Here is a 26195-nt window from a genome sequence, read left to right on the forward strand (position 1 = left end):
GCGTAAGCAGCTTAATAAGCTAGAGGGTGATATCCAGACAGCTGTTCCACTGATGAAAAAGGAGGAAGGGGGTCTCTTGGGACCACCAACAAATTTATCTTGGGAATCCCAGGGCCTGGTGAACAAAAAGCACATGGTAGGGTAAACTGAACTGGACGAGATTGAGTGGATACACTGGCTGTATTCAATTTATACATACATTAGCCTTTATTGGCATAATCAGAAAGCAAAATAAATACATCAGTAATAAAAGCAAAAAAGCCCCCAAAGGACCATAACAGATAATACTATTAGATACTCTCAGCTATCTCCTTAATAAAATTGGCAACCTCTTCACAAAAACCAGGGTCAGAGTTATTCAGCAATAAAGATAACTTGATCAGATCTGGCAGCCCAGATTGGAAAAAAGGATATAAATTGATATATTTGGATCTGATTTTAACAAATCTGGTGCAGTGCAAGAGTTGGTGGGCCAGGGTTTCAACCCCATTGGATTTGCAGCTGCATAACCTTGCAGATTTTTCTAGGTTACTAAACCTACCCTTTAATAGGGCAGAGGGCACAACATTGAATCGCGCAATGGGGAGAGCTCTCCTTGCTCGGGGTTCCTTAGAACATAAAGGCTCGGCCCGAATGGAATTAAGAATTGAGTAGGGGTGCAGGTTCGTTTGGCTGCTAGATGTAAATTCGCAAATTCCAGACCTAGAAGCCGGTCTTTAAGCATATTGAATGCTTCTGAACAGGACATTAGAGTGATTCGAAAGGCAGGCCAATGGATATGATTTTCCTCTCGATTAGAGAGAACCAGGGGTTAGCCTGCATGTCTTGAAGTATTAAGGAGACAAGGGAGTGTTCGGATGGAAGGTAATGAAGGCGGAGCCCCTTGGGGGTAGGGCGGTATAAAAATCTAAAGAATAAATAAATAAATCTAAAGGCTCTAAGCCATGCTTTGAGTTCTAGGGTATTTTGCCCCAGTTCTAAGCACAAAGCTGCGTAAGGACACAGTTTGGGACTCCCATTATTTGGTGAAAAAACTTTGACTGGGGGACGTTCAGAGCATGGTTCACTGCTTGGATCCAGACGGGGACCCCGTAAAGTAGTTGGGATTCAACTTTTGCATTAAAGATCCTTAATGCAGCCGGACTAAATGAATGCCCTCTGCTATTAAAAAAGCAGAGGATTCCAGAAATACTAGGGGAGGATAGAGTAAGAGCTGCCTTTTGATGCAAGGTCTAGGAAAGATTATGGAAAAAAGCGATACCAAGGTATTTGACACGATAAACCTGCTCAAGAGGAACGTTATTTAATTTCCAGTAGTATTTTTTTCAGGGATTTGGCAAAAACCATAATTTTGGTTTTCTGATAGTTAGTTATTAATTTGTTAGAGTTGCAGTACTCAGAAAATTGTTTCATGAGCCGCCTCAGACCCACTCTGGAAAGTGAAAGCAGGACAGAGTCATCTGCGTAAAGCAGAATTGGTAAATAATGTGAAGAGAGCTTGGGAGCATGAAAATTGAGACCTGTCAGGAGTGGAGGGAGGTCACACAAATAAAGATTAAAAATATTAAATACACATCCCTGTTTAACTCCTTTAGTAGCCTCAATGGAGTCAGTAAGAAGGCCTTCCTCAGAGCATTTAATACAACAGCTAGTCCCGAGTAAATTTGCCTTATTAGGAAGAGAAGTCTGTCCTCAATTCCAAAGTTCTCTGGGAACTGTATCGAAAGCTGCCTTCAAATCAATGATGCTAGGTGGGCTAGAACTATCGCATGATCAAGCGGCGATTTCCCTTTAATGAAACCAATTTGTTCAAACCCTATCGTTCATGTTTGTAGGGCCCATTTCTGGAGTTTGTGTTAAAGGAACATCACATAAATCTTCCCAATTACTGATCACAGGCTGATGGGGCGGAAATTAGAGGGGTCAGAAACAAGTCCCTTTTTATAGATGGGCACCACAATCGCAGATCACCAGCACTTGGGAATTACAACAGAGTTGTTAATTTGTGTAAAGACGGTGGCTAAGAGAGGGGCCCGCCAATCAACATGCGACTTCAGGGCCTCAGGGGTGATGATGTCTGGCCCAGGGGCTTTCCCCCATTTTAATCCTTTTATTAGTTCCGCCACTTCATAAGGGATACTGGAGGCCATTCCAGGGAACAGATATTAGCTGGGGTGAGGCTTGCATTGTACTTCCTATCTTCCTGGAAAAGTTGGCAGAAATGTTGATACCAAACATCGGGGGAGATACAGCTAGAAATGGGAGATCTTTTATGGTCCAGATTATTGACCATGGCCCAGATTTTTTTGGTATTATTAGAAATAACGGCAGACTGTAAGTGCTCCCACTGTAATTTGGAATATTCAAGCTGTTTTGTGGCCATTAACTGGGGGAGATTGATTTTACATTGGGAAATCTGATTCCAAATCATGCGAGATCGGGAGTTCTTATAACATTGATACAGATGGTGAATATTTATATTGAACTAGCAGGGCCCGGCCACGCGTTGCTGAGGCAATAGTCCTTCTCATCACAGTCCGCAACCCACGCAGATGTCCATGCAGGTCCAATGATCCGCAGCATAGCCTTTTGGTTTGGTCAAATGGAATCCCTCTTTCCCTTTTCAATTCACATTAGTGGTGTCTTTTTTTTAGTATAAGGCAACCCTTTCCATTCCACAACGGAACTGTCCAGAGTGCAAATCCCGCTGTCCATGAGGCTGGTTGACACGCACAGTCCTGGCTTGGGGAAGGCAGAACTGGGGCAAGCAGGCTATCCCAGTCAGGCAGCAGAGGCAGGGGGGTGAGGCGCTCAGATCGAGGCCAGCTCCCTGGGTTCTTAAAGGGCCACGTGCAAAAGAAGCGGAGCCAGTAGTGTTGGTTCACCCCACCCCGTGGATTTTCTTAGAAGAAAAAGGCAAACTCCAGCCCGCTTTTAGTAGAAGAGAGCTGTGGCGAATATGGGTGAGAAAGTGGGTAAGTGGTGGTTGGATGTGAGGGAGGGCAGAGTGAGGTATGTGAGGATGAGCTGGATGTGTATGAGAGTATGTCTGTTGTGTGGTAGCAGTGGGTGAGGCACAGAGAGTGAAAGTTACCTGCGTGTGAGGGGGGGAGCCCCACCTGACGTCTCACACAGCAAAGTGTGTATGTGTTTCACTTCCACTCGTATTACCTAACAGTATTACCTATTTACTGTTTTCAATGCTCATCTCTGCCCATCTGCGCGAACATTCTAAGGGCATACCAACCCCTCAGGCCACAGACATGCTGCATGAACATTCTAAGGGTGACAGTTAAACACACCCTGCTTCATGGCCTGGTGCGCCAGGAAAAAAATGTTTTACCTGGGTCAGGTATGGACTTTCGGCAATTTGAAGGTCCGATTACCTGCCCGCAACAGGGAGGAACATCATGTGAAAATTTGGGGGCGATCCGTCCAGCCGTTTCGGCGTTAGGGCATGACTAACAAAGTCACTGTTAGGTTTTTACATATATAGCTCGCATTCTTTGTCAAATCAGGAGACCTTATTACTATTATCTTTGTCAAATCAGGAGACCTTATTACTGCATGACTTAGATTTTCTCGTAGCATGTTTTAGTAAAGAATTGACTACATGCTCAATTAGTTGTTCAAAGTTGGGGAATCAGCATTGGTGACAAGGGAAATCTCAATTGGGGAATCAGCATTGGTGACAAGGGAAACAAGTCTGGATAGACTGAGGGAGTGATCCAACTTAGTGATTATAAATGTATTCCTCCACCCCCATCGAAGAAGAAGACAGTTGGATTTATATCCCCCTTTCTCTCCTGAAAGGAGACTCAAAGGGGCTTACAAACTCCTTTCCCTTCCCCCTCACAACAAACATCCTGTGAGGTAGGTGGGACTGAGAATGCTCAGAAAAGCTGTGACTAGCCCAAGGTCACCCAGCTGGCATGTGTTGGAGTGCATAGGCTAATCTGAATTCCTCAGATAAGCCTCCACAGCTCAAGGGGCAGAGCGGGGAATCAAATCCGGTTCTGCCAGATTAGCGTGTACCTGCTCTTAACTACTACACCACTGCTGCTCTCTTACTGTTTGGTTGTTGGTTTAGTCCTGTGATGGCGAACCTATGGCACGGGTGCCAGAGGCGGCACTCAGAGCCCTCTCTGTGGGCACGCGTGCCATCATCCCCCCTCCCCCTTCCCCCCTCGCCCAGCCAGAGATGGCTGCCAGCAAACACGTTGGGAGTCACGCTGCACAGGCTGGCCATGCACAAGGTGCTCTGCTGGCTGGGGCTGAGCTTCAGGGAGGTCCTCTTGAGTTGACCTGATTTGCTGTAAGTACCATCTACCACCCCACAAGTACCCCCCCTCCCCGACAAAGCTTGGGAGACTGGAGGCTGACACTTGGTGTGTAACTTTTGGGACCAAACTAAAACTTTGGGGTAGGATTAAAAAGCAGCAGTGCGGGTGAAAGACTTCCATTGGGAGGAGTACATCTGCCAAGAGCAGAACAGGCACAGTGGTGGGATTCAGGTGCTCGCCCTGATTGGAGTGAACTGTTTGTTAAGGGCCCCCCTCCCCTGGGAGAGATAGTGATGGGGCTTTTAGTGCCTGGGAGCCCAGGGAGGGAAGGAGAGTTCTTGCAAGGTCCCTAGGCTCGCGACAGGTTCAAAGCAAAAGTGCAAAAGACAAAAGGCATTTCACACCGATAAAGAATTGAGCTAAACCAGGCCCCAACCAATTGACAGGAAAGGGAGAAAAGCATCCCTTACCGCCCTGAGCATCCCTTCCCCACTCTCCTTATCAGAATTAGGGCCATTCTGACAGAGGCAAATGTGGGATAGAGAGGTCCATTTCAAAATATTCTCCATGCTTTTATTTTTCTGTTCCTGTTGCATTTTTGTGGGAAGTCAAGTGCTGTGATGACATGTGAAGGAAAAAACGCAGATCAGATGGCTGCTCCACAAATTTAACTTTCCTGATGTTATCCCACCCCTCGCACAGCATTCTTGCTTAGGATTGCCTTCCTTGACTGCCTTTTTACTTCTACTTTGTGGTGGTGGGGTTATTAGGTTTCAGAAAGCTTTTTTACTCCCCTCTCCCTCCCTCCCACACCCCTCCCCCTCCCCCTGCCAGTGTGATAGGGCGGTATACAAATATAATAAATAATAAAATAATAACAATAACAGTAACAACAACAACAACAACAATAATAGTGTAATTATTTCAGGGAGATTATTAGCATTAAACTTCAGACTTAGTTTTGGGGAAGCAGTGTAGGTAATAATGTTATTTCTGGGAAATGCCTGAAAGCGACGGTGGTACCATAGAGTTTCCAGCAATTCCTAGATCGACCACCATCACTTTCACCTGTTCCCTGGAAGTCATGTCATCACACGTGATACTGGTGTATTTCTAAAAATTTTAAATCTCTTAATTTTTAATTCTTACCATCATCATTCCAAGTGGAATGGGTAAGTTTGAGCAAATGAGGGCTTGGGACCCCTAGCTTACAGCCAGAAGGTTCAGGATAGGTTCACCTGCCATTAAATTACCTGAAATTCCCAGGTCACACACGGCTAGATTGACTGTCATGATCTCAGCAGGCCTCAGCTTCTTTTTCCGTTGTGCAGACATATAAATAACGTATCCGTTGCCTGAGGTGGACAGGATCCCTGCATGGAAAGGAGCATTAGGCCCACAATCACAGTCTCCTTTGACCCCTCCAGTCCCTTTGATCAGTGTTGTTTGCCTGTTGTGTTAGCATCATCAGGATTTGCCTAGAATATTTTTACAGTTTTAATTGTTGATTTATGGTTTGTTTGTTTTTTTGGTGTTGATCATTCATACATTCATACTTGATTTTACTTGTATTAATTGTCTATGGTTGGAAACTGTCCCAAGCCCCCAAAAAAGAGGGATGGTATAAATATTCAGTAAAATATATAAAAAGAAAAGTAAAGAAAACTGTACGATATTCCCTAGAATTAAAATAAAGTCTGCTTCTATTTCAGGCATTAAACTCTGTGCGCACAAAGTGGTATTAAGTTGCAGCTGACTTATAGCAACCCCAGTAATGGCCTTTCAAGGCAAGAAGAAGAGAAGAATTTGGATTTATAACCCCTTTTCTCTCCTGTAAGGAGTCTCAAAGGGGCTTGCAATCTCCTTTCCCTTCCCGCCCCCCCACAGCAAACACCCTGTGAGGTAGGTGGGGCTGAGAGACCACCGAGAAGCTGTGACTCGCCCAAGGTCACCCAGCTGGCGTGTGTTAGAGTGCACAAGCTAATCTGATTCACCAGATAAGCCTCCACAGCTCAAGCAGCAGAGCAGAGAATCAAACCCAGTTCTCCAGATTAAAGTACACCTGCTACACCACCCTGATTAAGCAGAGGTGGTTTGCCACTGCTTTCTTCTGCAAAGTCTTTCTTGGGGGTTTCCCTTTCAAGTACCAACCCTGCTGAACTTCCAAGATGGGGCTATACTGTGGCGTCTTCCGTCAGCTGCATTCCTTGGAAAGATGAAATGCTCTTGAAATGATCACAGCCAAGGCTATTTTGTCCTTGAACAGTCCTGATTCCTCTGGAACAGACAGCGGCACGATCAAGAATTTAAACGCTCACATCCCAGAGCACCACTTTCCAAGGATCTCCTGTGTTTCTTGCTTTTGCAACATTTTTGCACATGGTGGATGAAAGGGCCACCTAAGCCACAGCAGACTTATGTGAATCCTCTTGGATTTCAAGGCCACGGGCAAACGGAGCTAGCTTCTCACTGCTTGCCCCTGCACAACCGCCTCTCTGTTCTGCAGACTTCAACTGTAATACTGTGTCTGCTTCTGGGTTCAAGAAGGGTATTGACGAGCTGGAATGGATCCAGAGGCTGTCACCTGGACCACATACTTCCGCAGGATAGTCACTGAGCAGTTCTGGCAAACGGTCATGCTCCCGGACTGTCCAATAACGAGACTCTGTGTTCAGATGATTTCTTTATTATGAAATAGCACCAGGATTAAGCATTTAGACTTCCATTGCCAGAACTAAAGCATAAGCATCAAGGCTCCCTCCATTATCCCCCACATCATGTCCCATGTCACACAACGCCACCCTTACTACCCATTCCCAAGGGGGGTGGTGGCACCCCTCCAGTCCCGTGATCCAGAGACGACACAGCCTCTCCCAGGGTCAAAACAACCTACATTTCACACTACTGCAAGAACTACAACAGCAGGTATCTAATGAGCTGATAAGGCCTTGCTCAGGAAGCAAAAGTATAAAGAGTGAGAAAGCACAACAGTCATTCCAAGGGAGTGGAAAGAGAGAGAAAGAGGATCCCACATCACAGCTGGGAGACATGGCAGGATCAAACCAGAAATGGGCTGGTCATTCAGGGGCAGAGGTATAGATTTTTTATGGGCGGGGTTCGGGGGGTTCACCCCGCACCCCTAGGGCATGGCCAAGCCTCCCCAAGCCTTGCCCCCGGCCTAGCGAATATAAAAGCAGCTGTCCGAGGCCGGGACGGCAGACTCCCCGCCTGCCCTCCCCTGCCCCCCACCAGCTGGGCTCCCAGCCGGAAGTTCTTTCTGCCCTCCCCTCTGGGCATAGGCATAGAGGGAAAATGGAGCCCAGTGCAAAATCTGAGTTTTGCGCCCCCCTCCCCCCCGGCAGCCGCTGTGATGCTGGAATCCCCCACCCTGAAACAGCATCACTTTCAATGTGGCATAGTGGTTAAGAGCAGGTGCATTCTGATCTGGAGGAACCGGGTTTGATTCCCAGCTCTGCTGCTTGAGCTGTGGAGGCCTATCTGGGGAATTCAGATTAGCCTGTGCACTCCCACACATGCCAGCTGGGTGACCTTGGGCTAGTCACAGCTTTTTGGAGCTCTCTCAGCCCCACCCACCTCACAGGGTGTTTGTTGTGAGGGGGGAAGGGCAAGGAGATTGTAAACTCCTTAGAGTCTCCTACAGGAGAGAAAGGGGGAGGGATATAAATCCAAACTCTTCTTCTTCTAGTAAACTGAGGACCTCAGATTCTCCCTTTAAATCCATGCTGAGGCGGGTGGATTTAAAAGGAGAATCTGGGGAAATTTGGGGCGTGCCTGCTGTCAGGGGTGCAATTGTTAAGCTAGAAGCACCAAACTTTCAGGGTATCTTTAGGAGACTCTCCTGATGGGTGGTAACCCAGGTTTGGTGAAGTTTGGTTCATGGAGGTCCAAAGTTATGGGCCCTCAAAAGTGTAGCCCCCATCTCCTATTAGCTCCCATTGGAAACAATGGGGGATGGGGCACTCTCTTTGGGAGTCCATAGCTTTGGACCCCCTGGACCAAACTTCACAAAACCTGGGTGATATCAGTAAGAGACTCTCCTGATGATACCTTCCAGGTTTGGTGAAGTTGGGTTCATGGGGGCCAAAGTTATGGACCCTCAAATGTTTAGCCCCATCTTCTATTAGCTCCCATTGGAAACAATGCAGGATGGGGGCACTCCCTTTGGGAGTCCATAACTTTGGACCCCCTGAACCAAACCTCACCAAGCCTGGGCAGTATCATCAGGGGAGTCCTCCAAACAATCCCTGAAAGTGTGGTGCTGCTAGCTTAAACAATGCGCTCCCTGCAGGCCAAAAACGGAAAAAATACTAAAAATGTTTTAAAAACCCACAAAGGGGGGGCGGAGCTTCGGACATGAATGGGGGGGGGGGTTGAACCTGAGAAAAAAAACCCTTACCTACGTCCTTGTGGTCATTACAGTATGAGGAGCACTTGGGGAGCTGGGAATGTTTAGTCTGGAGAAGAGAAGTGGTGGCATGATATCCATGTTCAAATATTTGAAGGGAGCAAGCTTTTTTCCTGTTGCCTCAGAGACTAGGGCACGGAGTCATGGGTTCAAGGTGCAGGAAAAGAGATTCCACCTAAAATTAGGAAGAACTTCCTGACCGTCAGGGCTGTTCAACAGTGGAAGTCACTGCCTTGGAGAGTGGTGGAGTCTCCTTCTTTGGAGGTTTTTAAAGAGAGGCTGGCTGGCCATCTGTCAGGAGTGCTTTGATTGTGTCTTGCTGCATGGCAGGGGGTTGGACTCGATGGTTCTTGTGCTCTCTTCCAACTGTATGATTCTATGCTTCCTTGGTGGTCTCCCATCCCAAAATTAACCAGGGGTCACCCTACTTCCAAGATCAGACAAGACTGCGCTGTAACCTGAAAGAGCTATGCTAGACTTATTAGAATCATATAAAACCCAGAAAGATGTACTTTTCTTAGGGCGTTTCCTCACTCCCCACGAACCCCGCTATGCCGCGCGCTGCTCTCAGCGTGCATCATTTCTGGCGCGTGCCCAGGCATCCCCATGAAAAGGCGCCGTTTACAAGAGCGCCAGGAGTGCCGCGCGCTGAGGGGGCGCGAGAGCGGCAGCGTTGGGGCGGCTGCGTTGTCGCCACCCCTGTCGTGGGGAGTGCCGGGGGACCCCGCGCTACTTGAGGAGAGTAGCGTGGGGCTTAAGGTAAGTGGGGAAAGGCCCTTAGAGGTATCATGATGGGAGCGGGGGCAGGGGACAGACATGCGACTGGTAAGAAGACTGTTTCAACTGTGACCTGTATCAAAACAAAATAGGACTAGAAATCATCCTGTATCAATGCTCAGAAATCACACATCATTATGTACACTGTTACGCAGAATTATACTCTGTATGCTGTTAAAAATAGATAAAATTGAAGTATTTGAGCAGAACAACATCAGTATTAACCTTACCTGGAACAGGCAAACTTCCTAGAAAAACCAGTTACTTCTAAAGAAATACTCAGCATTATTTGAAAGCTTAAAAAGAGAAGAAGAAAATAAGAATTTGGATTTACACCTGTGGGGCCTCCCCGCCGCCTCCCACGGGCTGTGAATCCGTCCCTCCTTCCCTAACTTGGGTGGTCCCAGGCCCAGTCCTTGACTTGTCCCCTTGGCCCTGAGGGCCAAAAAGCAACCTCGCCCACAGGTTGACTGCCCCAGGCCGCCGCCCTTTGTCCCCCTCCAGGCCCCAGGGGTGACTCCCTCAAGCCGGCAGCGCCTCCCGCCATGCCTCCCCACTAGTCTCCTTGTACATTCCGTTGTGTGTCTCCCTGTTCATCTCCCTCCTGCAGCCGCAGGAATGATGGACGGCTGAGGAAGCATTGGAGGAGAGGGCTGCTATAGCCGCGACAGAGCCACAAAATCCAACCTTATATTCATATGAGAAATTGGCAAAGCTAGGCCACTGCCTGTTTGGGGAGTCCCGGGCAGTTTTTCTCCCTGGCAATTAAAAAAAAGAAGATGACCATTTCTTTCTTTCCAACAAAATTCCCTTTAGCTGATAAGCCTTGACTGCGGCTTCCACTAAGGCAGCTTTGAAGTACATTATAACTATCTTAGGGAGGGAAGGCCACACAGCCCCACCTTGTCAGATCTCAGAAGCTAAACAGGGTCAGGACTTGGAAGGGAGACCTCCCCACTGAAAGAGGAGAGAATTGCTAGCTGGGGGCGACTTGTTGTCTACTCTAGCCTGCCACCATAGGGATTATTTTTCCCCTTTCAGGTGTGACAAGGAAATAAGAGTTTGTTTTAAAGCTCCAACGATATATATGTATACGGATGACATGTGTTGTTAAACCACCCTGAGCTTTTTCCGGGCAAGAACAGCGTACAAATAGTCAAACAAACAAACTAACAAATACAAGGAAGACTCTGCAGGATAAGGTAATGGCAAACCACCTCAGCTTCTTAATTGTCATGAACGTCCCCTGTTGGAGTCGCCATAAGTCAGGTGTGATTTGATGACACTTTATCACACACACTTAACTATCTTACAAACTACAATGGCCACTAGGCTATTATCAACCAGCCACATTGTATTTTCAGTGTTTCAACTGGACGTACCTAGCTCTTGTGTAAGATACCTAACAAAAACAGAATAATACCATACATTCTCCGGAACAATCTGTGGATCTTACCAACTAGCAATAAATAAATTCCAGCGACTATGTCAGCTTCTTTTGAGAGTTTTGAGTCAAAAGGGTCTTCATCTTGATGGTTATGAAGCAGAGAGTTCTCTTGGGATGAAGCATTTTGACTGGGCTCCATTCTGATCACATAGAATTCAGTGACTGAAAAGAACAATAATATTGTTACTCAGTCCCTACTTCCTGAAGCTCTGGGTGTTTGCAGAGGCTAGACAGCCTGGGTTTGATCTCCCTTAAATGAGATTGCACTGGAGATCTCTATGGTGTTTCACTAACCTTTCATTTATTTACAAATATAAAAGTAGAAAATAGAAGGTCTCCTGATACACTGCTGATGAATCACACCTGCCACCGTGTTCCAAATCTGAAGGCCTTATTGAGTCATACAAAATATAGGTGGCAGTAATACTTCCTAGTCTGGTTTCATGTACTTTGCTTACATAGGTTTACGTTTTCACTGGGAGCAGCCGTGGCATAGTAGTTAAGAGCAGGTGCACTCTAATCTGGAGAACCGGGTTTGATTCCCTGCTCTGCCACTTGAGCTGTGGAGGCTTATCTGAGGAATTCAGATTAGCTTGTGCACTCCAACACACGTCAGCTCTCTCAACCCCACCCACCTCACAGGGTGGTTGTGGGGGGGGGGAGGAGATTGTACGTCCCTTTGAGTCTCCTTACAGGAAGGAGAGAAAGGGGGATATAAATCCAAACTACTCCTCCTCCTACTACTACTACTCCTCTTCTTCTTCTTCTTCTTCTTCTTCATCATCATCATCATCATCATCATCATCATCATCACACCAGCTTAGAATGACTCTGACCAGGGCCAGAGTTCAAAATGCACCCAACTCTTCTGGGTGGGTGGAAGGGATGTTTGGGCAGTCCTGACTGACGAGTGGGCATTGGGAAAAACAGGCCAGCATGGGGCAGAGGCTGCCATCTCAAAAGAGCAGGATCTCTTATCACACCGAGTGGGTGGCGAAAGATATAGAGGTTGCCCAGTAGCTTCAAAAAGGAGAAGGAAAATGCATGTGAGTCACACTCCCTTTGGACTGAGGCTACAGCCGAAGTGGGTCGATTGGTACTGTCATCACCAGTCCCTGGACACTGAGGACTATGCTGCAGAGCCTGGAGACAAGTGGAGCCAGAGCCAGCTCCAAGACCTTCCCTGCAAGCCAAGGCAGAGCTTGATGCCGTGCAGCTGAGAGAGCCATCAGGGATCTTATAGTTGCCAAGTAACAAGCAAGCTGTGCAAAAGAGACAGAGGCAGAGGCTACAGCTGCAGGGTCAAAGAAGAAGTGATGTCAGGGGGATGCTGTCTAGGTCAGTGGTGGCGAACCTTTGGCACTCCAGATGTTATGGACTACAATTCCCATCAGCCCCTGCCAGCATGGCCAATTGGCCATGCTGGTAGGGGCTGATGGGAATTGTAGACCATAACATTTGGAGTGCCAAAGGTTCGCCACTACGGGTCTAGGTGATTGAGATACATTCCCGGAACTGTGCAACTGCTTAAAATAACAAATTGCTGCTGCTAGAATGATACATGTAACCAGCCTGTTATATGTATCCACTGCCATCGATATATTCTTTCCTTGATCTTTATTTTATGGCTCCACACGCTTGTAGACAAGTAGGCTTCCCCAGGTCCGCCTGTCCCATGGGAACTGTGTTACATCCGTTATCTTGAAGGGCAGGAAGCCAGGTGGCTTTCTCTTGCTATCTGCTGCCGACCTTGGGTCACTTCAGCTCCAAAGACTGTTTTTCACAAACTCTTGGGAAAACGGGAGGGGAGTTCTCTATGGGGGAATAAAAGGGGGCTGTGAATGCCAGCTTTGTTAGAACTGGCTTTACCAGTGTGGTGCTTCAACGCCTTCTCAATAAACAGTGCTGAGCAATACCTCAGAGTCTGTTTATTGACTTGAGGTTCCAAGACCTAACATTAACCCAGTTCTCCCTAACCCCCCTAGCCTACTTCCATTCCTATCGCTATGGATGGAGCTATGGGAGAGGAGACTACCGACAATGCGAGCAACAGTGACAACGGGGCCGAAGGTGTGGATGGCTGGGCAGCCGGGGATGCCCTTGAGGGCCTTGGAGATGGGGCCCCAGGAGGTATCCTAGACGATACAGCCTTGACCAGAGTAGAAGAGACACCCCAGAGACTTTTCTGCTGGGAGCCAATTGGGCGCACCCCTTCCCAAAGGGCCTCGTGGCTAGGGCCCACTGGGAGAAGCTGTGGTTCATAATCGTGGCTGTGGGGAAGTACCCAGTAGCATTGGCAATGACATGGTTGACTAAACACAACCCAGAAATTCAGTGGAGGGATGGACTGGTGTGGTTGGGTCCCTTCCCTCTGGGACCCACACATTTGGGAATTTCCCAACTCAGGCTTAGCAACCTATCTGGGGAGGAGGGGGTTGGGTTTCACTCCATTGACATATTGCTTTTAAGCCAGAGGTGGGATCCAATCAGTTCTCACCCCTTCTCTAGAAGTGGTTACTAATTTTTTCTGAGTGCCGAGAAGGGGTTACTAAAGCAACCTCCCTGCCCAATAGGGACTGGAGGTGGATGTGTGCGACGGTGCCACTGTTTGAATCCCACCACCATCGGAACCTGTTATTAAAATGTTTGGATCCCACCACTGCTTTAAGCCCAGTTTTCCCAGGAGAGATGAAAGACCCTAAGAGCTGTTCTGGCTTCACTTATAGGGAAGCCCTGGGGGTACAGGAGTAAGGGGCCTTGGTTCACACTGTGAAGGGGCTCCGCTAAGTGTCATGGCCCCTTAACACTGCTGTTGATTTTTTTCATAATTTCATCTATGGTGCCAGTAAACCGCAACAGAAGTTTGGAAAATGGTGGGAGGGGCCAGATGTTGATTATAACTGGATTATAACTTGATTATAACATACTCACGTGTATCGCCTCTTGGTCAGCAACAGGTCAGTTGCCTGGTAACCCTGGAAATTTGAGGTCCCTAATTATGCACTGGCTTCATTTATCTAGTCACACTTTGTTCAGCAAACTAAACAAGTCCCTCTCTTTCATTTCCTCCTCACAACAACCCTGTGAGGTGGCTGATGCTAAGAGATTGTTACTGGCCCAAGTTCACCCAGCAAGCTCCACAACAGAGTGGGACTTCAACCAGAGTCTCCTGGATCCAGCCCAATACCATCCCCCATCCCCACTACATCACACTTATCTGCAACAAAGTGAACCATTAAAACCCCCAACCTCATTATTTTCATCAGGAGAAAAGCAGGATATAAATGTTGTAAAACAAACAAATAAATAAAAGTGCAGAGAAAGTTATCTTCTAATAGGGTTCCCAGTCTCCAGGTGGTGACCGGGGAGCTCTCAGAATTGCCTCTGGTCTTCAGTGTGGCAGCACACTCACATCTGAAGAACCGGGTTCAGTTCCCCACTCATCCACATGCAGCCTGTCAGGTGACCTTGGGCCAGACTTAGGTCTCTCAGAACTCTCTCAGCCCCACCTACCTCACAAGGTGTTTGTTGTAATAGAATGTGCAGAAATAAAATATTTTTGGACAATTGTATTGTTATATATCGAGAAACTGGTGAAGATTAATATTGATTTAAATAATGACTTAATGTTCATGGGTGTAATGGAAGACAGAAGGGTGGATAAACAATGTAGTTATATGTATAAAATAATGATTAAAGCAGCCCATGCAACAATAGGCTTGGGCTGGAAAGAAAAGAAAAAATGGACACTTCAGAAATGGTTAGAATATATCTGGGAACAAGCAACACTTGATATTTTCGATATCCATCGACAATAAGACCATAGTACTCCGAGACTTTCTTGGAGCCCAGCAGGTGGACCTGGGTGTGCGAAGGTGAGACCGTCGCCTTGGATGAAGTCGCGCCACCCGGTTTCGCGTGCCTCCACCAATCACGAACTCAGGGCTGGGGGGGTGGCTCTGTTCATCCGCGAGTCTATTCCCTTCAGGACAGTCCCTGTCCCAGAGATCACTGGCATGGAATGTGTCGGCCTGGAGTGGTTGGCCTTGGAGAGGTTGGCCATTCTTCTGGTGTACCGGTCGCCTAGCGCACCAGGAAACGACCTGCCACGGCTGCTGGAGGTGGTGTCGGACTGGGCGTTGCGGTTCCCCAGACTTATTGTCTTGGGCGACTTCAACGTCCACGTTGATGCCGCCTCATGTACAGCGGCCGCGGACCTAGTGTCATCCATGGCGACGCTAGGCCTCTCCTTAGTAAATTCTGGTCCCACTCACGAGGCCAGGCACATGCTGGATTTGGTCTTCGGGTTGGGGATAAACTTGGTCGTATCCTCTATTGATAGAGTGCCATTATGCATTGAAGGTCCAGATGGACTTGCCGTACCACCCCTGTCTAGGCGACGGGCTGATTTATGCCCGCCCGCGGAGACTCATGGATCCACTTGGTTTCCTGAGTGCTCTGCAGGACTCTGAACCTGCTGGCACACTCGATGAGCAGGTGGAGGACTGGAATTCCCGGCTCTCCGATGCCATCGAAGTTGTTGCTCCCCGGTGTCCTCTACGCCCCCGTTCTCGATGCGCTCCATGGTATACGGAGGAGCTGCGCCGTATGAAACGGGTGCTTAGACGTCTAGAGCGAGTGTGGAGGAAATCTCGTGACAAGGCTGCGCGAACATCTTATAGGACGTTTATGAAAGCCTATGAGATGGCGACGAAGGAGGCGAAGAGGGTCTTCTTCTCCTCCTCTCTCACATCCACTAGCTCCCGCCCAGCACAATTGTTTCGTATAATTCGGTCATTGACCTCCTTATCGGAGAGTTCCTCAAATCCTCAATTGAGTATGAGCTGTGAGGCATTTATGAGCTTTTTTGTGGACAAGGTCGCGTCGCTCCGCCATGACCTTCCATCCACGTTGGCTACAATTAGTGAACTGGAGACTCCCTTGCCGTCTTCAGGCCCTTGTTTGGCCCAGTTTTCCCTGCTCTCTGAAGCCACTGTCGACAGAACCTTAGCTGCTGTTAGACCTACTACCTGTCCTCTGGATCTGTGCCCGTCCTGGCTTGTGAAAACCTGCCGGGCGGAGTTACGACCCCATCTGTTGAGTATAATCAATGGCTCCCTTGAGCAAGGAGTCTTCCCGGATGGGTTGAAGGAGGCAGTGGTCCACCCACTCTTAAAAAAACCATCATTAGATCCAAGGGATCTGGCCAATTACCTCCCCGTCTCGAATCTTTCATTTCTGGGGAAGGTAATTGAGAGAGTGGTGTTGGAGAAGCTTCAAGGTTTCCTGGATGACACATCGGCTTTCGACCCCTTCCAGTCCGGCTTCCGTGCTGGGCATGGGATGGAGACTGTTCTTGTCGCCGTCACAGACACACTCCGTATTCAGCTTGACCAAGGCGGATCGGCGCTGCTGGTATTGCTAGACCTTACCGCAGCGTTTGATGTGGTCGACCATGACCTTTTGACCCACCACCTGGCCGCCTCCGGAGTACGGGGCACTGTCCTTCAATGGATTGTCTCGTTTCTCCGGGGCCGGAATCAGCAAGTGAGGTGTGGGGATCAGGCCTCCCGGAAGTGCCCACTTCAGTGCGGTGTACCCCAGGGGGCGTTATTATCCCCTCTGTTATTTAACATCTATATGCGACCCCTTGCTCAGCTGGTACGGAGTTTTGGGCTGATTTGTCATCAATATGCAGATGACACTCAGCTCATTCTGTTGATGGAGGGGGGAGCAGCCACTGCCCCTGCGGCTCTACAGCATTGTATGGAGGCGGTTGCTGGTTGGTTGTGACAGAGCAGGTTAAAACTGAATCCATCGAAGACGGAGATCCTCTGGCTTGGCCACAAAGGGGGGGCGGGACTTTTCAGCCGCCGGTGTGGGAGGGGGCCATATTGGCGCCGACCCCCTCCGTGCGCAGCCTGGGGGTCCACCTGGATTAGTCTCTCTTAATGAAGACCCAGGTGGACCATATAACCCGGGTTGCCTTTTTCCATCTTCGCCAGGCCCGGCGGCTGGCCCCCTTCCTCTCCCAAGCGGATCTAGCCACAGTGATCCATGCAACGGTCATCTCCAGATTAGACTATTGTAACTCACTCTACGCGGGCCTTCCCTTGCGTTTGATCCGGAGACTAAAACTGGTGCAGCATGCGGCGGCGCATTTGCTCGCAGGCAGCGCCACCTGGGAACACATCCAGCCTGTTCTGTGTCAGCTGCATTGGCTCCCAGTACAGTTCTGGATCATCTTCAAGGTGTTGGTGTTGACCTTTAAGGCCTTACGCGGCCTGGGACCATCGTATCTTCGAGACCGCATCACCCCATATGTCCCTGTACGGCCTCTTCGATCAGTTGAGGCCAACCTACTAGTGGCCCCTGGCCCCTCAGTGATGCGGCTGGCCTCCACACGGGCCAGGGCCTTTTCTGCTCTGGCCCCGGCCTGGTGGAATGCTCTTCCTCCAACTGTCCGAGCCCTGCGGGACCTTGGTGAGTTCCGCAGGGCCTGTAAGACGGAGCTGTTCCGCCGGGCCTTTGGAGGAAAAGGGCTGCTGATGGTGCCCCCTTCCCCCCTCCCCCTTTCATGGCCCTCTACATCTGGGCCGTTTGTCATTCAATGGGACCTACCATTCCTCCCTCTTGGGAAGAGGATTTTGAATATGGAGCTGCTGGACGCCCTTTATTTTTATGCTAGTATTTTTATATTGTATTTATGAGATCTAGCTTTTACTGTTTTATTGCTGCTTTTAAAGATTTAGCCATTTTATGTTATATTATGTTTATTGTTGTACACCGCCCGGAGCCCCTCTGGGATAGGGCGGTATAAAAAATCTAATAAACAAACAAACAAACAAACAAACAAACCAAAAATAAGATGTGGCAAGATAAACAGAATGAAATTTTGAAGATATGGATGATATATGTAACGTAAAAGGGACACCACCCTGACTGGGGAACACAGACACAGACAGAAAGAAACACTGGAACAGATTTAAAATGAACAAAACTGAAAAATGTTTATTTATGGCTTGAAAGAGGCTTCTCGGGTGATTTGAGAGGTTTCAAAAGCTTGTCGGTTACAGAAGGAAAACTTATTTCTTGAGATGTTACTTCACAGATAATAAATGGTCTCTGTTCCACACACCCCTTTCTCGTTCCTATACCCCAAGTCTAAGTCTGGTAGGACTGGCACACACTAGCCACCTACCCTCTCAGTCCCCTACTCAGGCCTAAAACGCCCCCTTTCGGACTGGACTTCTGGTGACTGGGTTTAGAACAGGGGACGGACAGACTATGTCTGGGCAGGCTAGCTGCCAGGCACCTGAGCGGCGGTTCACACCCCACCAAGACTCAGGGCCTTCCACACACTCCCTCGAGCTTCCTCAGCTTGAGTCAAAATCCTTCTCTGTCTGAGCTGACAGACTGCCCAACTCTGCTCTGCTCTCTGACAGACTCTCCTCCGATTAGCACTGAACTCCACTCTCCGTGCTGTAAGCCCACTGGCTCCCCCTAGCTTTTGGTAAACGTTACTGGACCTTTCTCCACCAATCAGGTCGGTTCTCTACTTGTGGAGCCCTTTTCTCTTCTTCTGGCTGTTGCTAAGGCCTTCTCCCTTTGGCCCGCTGTACGCCAGCCCTTCAGGGTGGGGCAAGTTCGTTACAATATACGTGGACTCAATGAAAGAAGCTCGAGTTAATGAAGAAATATGGGAGAAGAGGCTACAGAGAATGAACTTACTGCTGTTTGTGTGACAAAACTATGAAAAAAAGAAATGGGGGAGGGAGAAAAGGGGGGGGAAAGTATTGTCTGAAAATGTATGAAGAAGGAAATTACTATGAACTGTAAAATTCAAATGATACAATAAAAATTATTTTAAAAAGGTGTTTGTTGTGAGAAGCAGAGGCGTGTCAAGCAAACTGGAGCCCGGGGAAAACCCTGAGCTTGGCGCCCCGCCCACCCCGCCCACCCCGCCCTGGCATAGGTGGCCACCCTCCTTCACGATGACCAAACAATGATTTTTTTGCATCAGCTCACAAAACACCCCCCACCCCCAACAAAACATACATGGCTCTCTCCCCACTAATTTCCTAATTGTGTCCTGACACCAACCCTGAGAGGTAGACTGCTAGCCTGAGAAACATCTCCATGCCAGTGCAAGGGGAATTAACTTTTAAGCATGTAAATCTCTCACAAGTCACCCCCCATCTGAAGGTTTACCCAACAAACGTCAGCATCATCCTCAGTTCTGCTGCTGCTGCTGGGCTCCCCGCTCAGCTTGCCGTTTCCTGTGCCTGCCGGCGCCCGGCTGCCGGGGAGAAGGCTTCTGAGTAATGGCACACTTAATTTAAGGCGAATAAGGCACACTGGATCAGAGGGAGGGGAGGCGGAGCTCCCCAGTCCTGCTCCTGGGAGCCCAGTGGGATTTCTCCCCCACCCCCTGGTCACTCCAGGCCACCGTACAGAGTGGGCGGGGCTACGACAGGCACTGGGAGCAGTCGGCTGCTTCAGTGCCTGCTTTCTAGGGCTTGCTCAATCCTTCCCTGTGTAGAAGGATGTTTTGGCGCCCCCCACGTGATCTAAAATTGATGCGCCCGGGCACAAGGGGTACCCCATGTCTCTGGTCAAGTACGCCAGTGGTGAGAAGGAAAGGTGATCGTAAGCTGCTTTGAGACTCCTTGCAGTTGACAAAAGTAGTGTATAAATCCAAACTCTTTGGTGGCCAGTGTGGCGTAGTGGTTAAGAGCAGGTGGACTCTAGTCTGGAGATTCCCCACTCCTCTAAATAAATGGTGGACTCTAATCTAGTGAACTAGCTTTGTTCCCCCACTCCTACACATAAAGGAGCAGAAGTGGCGTAGTGGTTAAGAGCAGGTACATTCTAATCTGGAGGAACCGGGTTTGATTCCCCGCTCTGCCGCTTCAGCTGTGGAGGCTTATCTGGGGAATTCAGATCTGGGGAATTCAGTGTGCACTCCCACACACGCCAGCTGGGTGACCTTGGGCGAGTCACAACTTTTTGGAGCTCTCTCAGCCCCACTCACCTCACAGGGTGTTTGTTGTGAGGGGGGAAGGACAAGGAGATTGTAAGCCCCTTTGAGTCTCCTGCAGGAGAGATGTCAGACTCTCGAACGTGGAAATAACAGAGACTGTAGGAAAGTCCAAAAGCAGTTTATTCCAGGTGATGCGAAGAGTAACAATGTATAGCAGGATCTGAGCTAGAGAGCTCAGATCCAGGACTTATATCTTTTAAATCCCCCCACACCAAATGTCCACTACAGTTTCTACTACAAAGGACCTGGGAACCTTTCACACCTCTTTGAAGATGGGCTGGCACCAAGAGATTGCTAGCAGGAGATTGCTAGGAAGGGAAGAGGGAAACAGGAAAACAATTGCAAATCACACACAGCAAGACATCAAGATACTGACAGGCATGGTCCTGACAGAGAAAGGGGGATATAAATCCAAACTCCTCCTCCTCCTCCTCCTCCTCCTCCTCCTCCTCCTCCTCCTCCTCCTCCTCCTCCTCCTCCTCCTCCTCCTCCTCCTCTTCTTCTTCTTCTTCTTCTTCTTCTTCTTCTTCTTCTTCTTCTTCTTCTTCTTCTTCTTCTTCTTCTTCTTCTTCTTCACGTTCTAGAGATCAATTCCCCTGAAGAAAGTGGCTGCTTTAGAAGGTAGACTCTGGCATTATACTATACCTCATTGCCCCAAACTCAACCTTCCTGGAATCCATTCCCAACAAACTCTGGAGATTTCCCAACTCAGGCTTAGCAACCTATCTGGGGAGGAGGGGGGGTGTCACCCCATTGCCATATTGCCTTTAAGCCCAGTTTTCCCAGGAGAGATGAAAGACCCTAAGAGCTGTTCTGGCATCACTTATAGCAGTGGTTCTCAACCTTCCTAATGCTGCAACCCTTTAATACAGTTCCTCATGTTGTGTTGACCCCTAACCATAAAATTGGTATCTAGAAAATATTAAAAGACTGTTTTCTGATTGTCTTAGGCGACCCCTTTGGAAAGGTCATTTGATCCCCAAAGGGGTCGCAACACACAGGTTGAGAACTGCTGACTTATAGGGAAGCCCTGGGGGTACAGAGCATCTATAAACGTCTGTCAGATAAGGACACCCTCCCCTCCTCCTCCCCAAGCGTCAGACAAAGTGGGGTCCAGTAGATTCAAATGTGGGATAAAATCTTGTTAGTGTTAGCGATATGGAAGTTTTTACCCATTAAAAACTCCACACAAGGATGCCTAATAGCAAGCTAGGTTTATTATCATGTCTGCAGACATGGAGAGAGCAGCACCGTGGTACCAACTCTCTGAAGTCTGCATCGCAGTACAGCTCATTTTGAGACATTTCTGAACAGACCCTCCTGACCACTTCTGGCCAATCCTGGCTGGCTGTCCACGCAGGCTCACAATCTTAACCTTTAACATGATTAGCACAATCAGCAAATACATTTTTAGGTACATTGTCATTAATACAATCAGCACAATACAATCAGCATCATTTGACTTGGTTATGTATGGTGCTACATATAAATTCTGTTTAGTAAGCATAATCAGCAAAAAGCAAAAGCCTAACTCGTTGGGTGAACCATCCCTGTATACTTCAGTAGGTCAGTACCTACTGTTGACCCTGCCCTCAGAAGCAAACATCTGCTGGTTCTTGCAAAATAGCAAACACAGCGGTTTCAGTAGCACCCAGTCACTGATTTCCCAAGTGCAACCGCACAATGTGTTTCCAGCTATGAATATTTCTCAACTGTGTTTTTGCAACAAGCATAACTTTATAATTTTTATATCATTTAAAGTGCTGCTGGAGTCCTGGATCTGATTCTTCTTTTTGAAACCCGTTCTCATCTGATTCTAAGGAGGAGGAGGAGGAGTTTGGATTTATATCCCGCCTTTCTCTCCTGCAAGGAGACTCAAGGTGGCTTTCAAGCTCCTTTCCCTTCCTCTCCCCGCAACAGACACCTTGTGAGGCAGGTGGGGCTGAGAGAGTTCTGAGACAACTGTAACTAGCCCAAGGTCACCCACCAGGCATGTGTTGGAGTACAAAAGCTAATCTGGTTCACCAGAGAAGCCTCTGCCACTCAGATGGAGGAGTGGGGAATCAACCCCAGTTCTCCAGATTAGAACCCACCTACTCTTAAAACTACACCATGCTGGCTCTCACCACTCTGTCTCTAACCACTGCACCACGCTGGAAGAAATATTCAAGTTCTCTGAATCATAACATGGTCAAGGAAACACAGACTGAAATCTTTTTTCAAATAGTCTCCTGGGCATGAACCCCTCTGAATGAAATGGGAAGAGCTCTGCTTCCGTTGGTCACACAGTCACTTAGTTTTAGTATTTTGAAGCATAAGAAAACTATCTGTAGAAAATGATATAAAGTTCTAGTGAGCAGAGCAGATTTAGTTATGAATATACTCAAATTTCTCTGGCTGAAATGAGGGGGACTGTGACTAGATTTTATCCAGTCTTTCAAATTATGTACTGACAACAAGAAGTGCCTTCTATTTATTTGTTTGTCTATTTATACCACTCCATTCCCCCCCCACAGGGACCCAAACCAGCTGATGTTCTCTCTTGTCCTCCATTTTATCCACACAACTACCCTGCAAGGTAGGCTAGGCTGACAGTATGCGACTAGCCCACAGTCACGGAGCAAGCTGCCATGGCAAAGTGAGGATTCAAACCTGGGTTGCCCAGATCCTCGTCTGACTCTCCACGTGGGTTATTTATGACATTTTACTCAGTGGGAATCATTAATCCTATTGCACAAATCTAAAACACGTTAAGAAACCAAACAGGACCCATAACTCTTTTGGAAGTCTTACAGCTTGGAATCACCTTTTCAAATAAAAGCTCTACCTGGTCCAGGACAGTAAGTTTGTGAAAATTCCTCCTTAAATTAAGGTGGAAAGAGTGACTCAACAGGACACGTCTAAAGCCGCTAACCGACAACACCCACATATTCCTAGCTCAGAAATTCTACATATTTATAATCCGAGCACAATGTTCAAATGAGAGGAAGGGATCAAGAATCTGAAAGTACCTTGGTCTTGAGTACCTGGCAATTGCTCCCTCCAAAGTTCTGCTTGCAGTGTCTGTTCCTGAACAGAATATCCAGAAAAGGGTTTACCTCAGCCACCAAAGACTACAGGAAATACAAAAGGAGGGTGCTACTTCAGGGCTTCCTCAGATGTTGAGCTCTACACCATGTGCCGTTGGCCATTTGCTTGTCCCTGTTTTCCTCCGTCCCTCCCTCTCCTGTGTCATAGCTTGGTGTTTTATCACATGCAGCTTTTTCATTTAGAGGATCCAACTCTTGGGGACCTCCTTCTGTCTGCAGACTGACGAACAAATGACACATTTGAGAGAAGAGGTCTGTGACAGAAAGAGGCAACCAACCCATCACAGGAATTAAGAATATATTGTGAAGCAATAATAAAACCAGAAACCACCGGCTGGAGGCTGGAGTAGAGATTATTTCCAGTCCTGTAAATTGTGTTTTGCCAGTAAATACCCTTGTTTAACTTTCTCTAAAAATCAAAGTCTCCATTTACAGGAAGGAAGATTTCTAAGAAGATTTTCACTTTACACTCACAATCCCCAAGATTTATTTTGCTCCCTGATGCTATTAATTCATATATATATTCATTAATTCATATATATATATATACATATTCATTCATTCATTCATTCATTCATTCACTCACACACACACACACACACACACACACACACACACACACACACACACACACACACACACACACAATTGTAAAACTACCCCCCACACACACACACAAAACTGACACGGTGTACTGTACACTAGATAAGAAAGTAAACTTTTATATCAAAGTGTCACCGCCCAGGAAAATAGCCAAAATATTTTCTTGAAGTCAAGTTACATGGCTACACTGGTCCCATGTCAGGACGTAGAGACTTGTGTAGTTCAGAAGCCTCCATGAGGTTCGTAAAGAATGTAAACATGTGCTTGTGCCAATGTTATATGGTTTCACTTTTGCCTTTGCCCTCGTTAGATGTAATGAAAGCCCCTTTAGAGCTGAATTTATGATTTGCCCACTGTTCAGGATTTTAGTGTGACTAGGTTCTCCAGTTAGTTTAAGATTTTGTTATTGTTAATTTAGGAGATTCTTTATGTGCTTGTACTGTGTTGTTTTCCCTAATGTTCAAGTTTAGAAATGTCATTTGATTTTTGTGTTTGTCAGTAAGAGCAGTAGCCTGAAGAGGCTGATATTAAGGGACAAGGAATGCAGCTTGGACCCTGGAATGCAGCTTGGACCAACACCTAACCGACTTCTTAGCAAAGACAAAAGACCCTCTTTGGTTTTGCTAATTAAAACTGATACTGTGTTTCCCCAAAAATAAGACAGTGTCTTATATTGATTTTTGCTCCCCAAGATGCGCTATGTCTTATTTTCAGGGGATATCTTATTTTTCCGCTCCACAGCTGCATACTCTGGTGTTCTGTTTGACGGGCATGCTTCCAAACAAAAACTTTGCTACGTCTTATTTTTGGGGGATGCTTTATATTTAGCACTTCAGCAAAACCTCTACTACATCTTATTTTCAGAGGATGTCTTATTTTCGGGGAAACAGGGTAGCAGCACCCAGAGGTTCCAGCCGTTGGAAGATTGAAGATTCCAGTCATTGGACAATTTAAACTCCCCTTTGTTACAGAGACGAGGTGCGGGAGCCTCAGGACATAACTGAAGGAAACAGCCATCTGATAAAGGAGATAGCTGGGTGCGGTAATGAGCCCACCTAGATTTTCTGAGTGGACTTTGCTATCCCTTCAGTACCATTGCGAGATCTCGCAGGAAGACGTTTGACAGCGGGATTTCATAATCCCATTCAAAAGTTGTAATTGTACCTTCTTTTTGTATTGTTGTTTTCTTATTGGTGTTTGGTAAGGGACTTGCCCCCTTACCTCCCCTTTCTACCTGCTCCCTTGCCCCCTTTGATGTTTGTGAATAAAAGTTCTTGCGCTTGTTTGCAAGGCGCGATTCTCCTGCCTGAGCTGTGACCATCACCTCCAAATAAAATCCTTTGCTTTGAAGAACGCCGGCTTCCTGCGCCTCATTACGTTGCTGAGCTGAAATCACTTATTGTTACCCAAGCAACAGCAGTAACAAAAGCTGCTCACGCAAATATACTAGGTAATTGGTTGTGGTGGGTTTTCCGGGCTGTGTGACCATGCTCTGGTGCATCTTGTTCCTGCATCTGTGGCTGGCATCTTCAGAGGTGTATCACAGAGGGAAGTCTGTTACACACTGTATCTAGTGAGAAGGGAAATGACACAGTGTGTAACAGACTTCTCTCTGTGATACACCTCTGAAGATGCCAGCCACAGATGCAGGCGAAACATCAGGAACAAGATCTACCAGACCACAGCCATACAGCCCAGAAAACCCACCAAACCAGTTGAATCCTGCCATGAAAGCCTTCGATAATACTAGGTAATGGTGAACAGTGTTTTAATAAATAATAAAGTGCAAAATAGTGACCAAAATTGCAAGGCGCCATAATGCACATACAGCAGAAATCAATCCCACATTGTGTCGTAGTCAGTAAACCATCACAGTACTGTAGTGGCGTACTGCTAATGGGACATGTGGTATCCCATGTCCCCAGGACACGCCGCTAAGTCCTGCCCCCTTGCCTCCCTACAGGTCCTGGGGAGGGCAGGAGCTGGCCTGCAGGGAGGCTGGGGCGGGGGCTGGGGCGGGGGCTGTAGCGCAGGCCGGCCCCGGAACTGGCTTGCCGCCATGGTGCCTGTCTGAGCCACCCCCTGAGCCCCGCCCTCCCCCAGTCTTCCTGCTGGCTCCGGTAATTTGGGCTTGGGGGTGCAGGGAGGCAGTCATTTAGGTCCAGTACGCCACTGCAGTTTTGCATCACAGAGTCCACTTATTATAAGTTCTGCATTGAGTAAAAATGTGTCACAGTCACTACAATAAAGTATCCAAACCTCCAAAACCATTTGAAATTCTTTATTCAGGTACCTCCAGAAGTTCTTTCTTGTAAGTCAAATTTAACAGAAGAAATCAGTCTTCTGATTTAAAGATGATCCGGAAGGAAACAAATCTCCTGGGCAGTTCACAACCACAGGAAGAATGCCACCCACCAGCGCTTTTGTGAAGTCTTTGTGAGTTCTAATATAAAGCTAACCTCATTGTACAGGGTGTCTGATGATATAAATCGAATACAATGATACATATTTAACTGGGAGATCCATT

The 26195-nt window shown here is 47.6% G+C and overlaps 1 protein-coding gene across 1 annotated transcript in view; it reads right to left on the bottom strand.

Annotated features, from left to right (window-relative positions):
* Nucleotides 1-23119, bottom strand: part of OPN5 (opsin 5) — a 32655-nt gene extending 9536 nt beyond the window's left edge. Inside the window, exons 1-3 of the mRNA XM_048501994.1 lie at nucleotides 22988-23119; nucleotides 10943-11095; nucleotides 5537-5656 (exon numbers count right to left, since the gene is read on the bottom strand). Of these exons, the coding sequence (XP_048357951.1) occupies nucleotides 5537-5656; nucleotides 10943-11072 (250 nt within the window). The 5' untranslated portion in view covers nucleotides 11073-11095; nucleotides 22988-23119. The remainder of the gene's footprint in view (nucleotides 1-5536; nucleotides 5657-10942; nucleotides 11096-22987) is intronic.
* Nucleotides 23120-26195: the final 3076 nt, after the last annotated feature.

The sequence above is a fragment of the Sphaerodactylus townsendi genome, linkage group LG01 (assembly GCF_021028975.2).
Source record: "Sphaerodactylus townsendi isolate TG3544 linkage group LG01, MPM_Stown_v2.3, whole genome shotgun sequence".
NCBI classification, from domain to species: domain Eukaryota; kingdom Metazoa; phylum Chordata; class Lepidosauria; order Squamata; family Sphaerodactylidae; genus Sphaerodactylus; species Sphaerodactylus townsendi.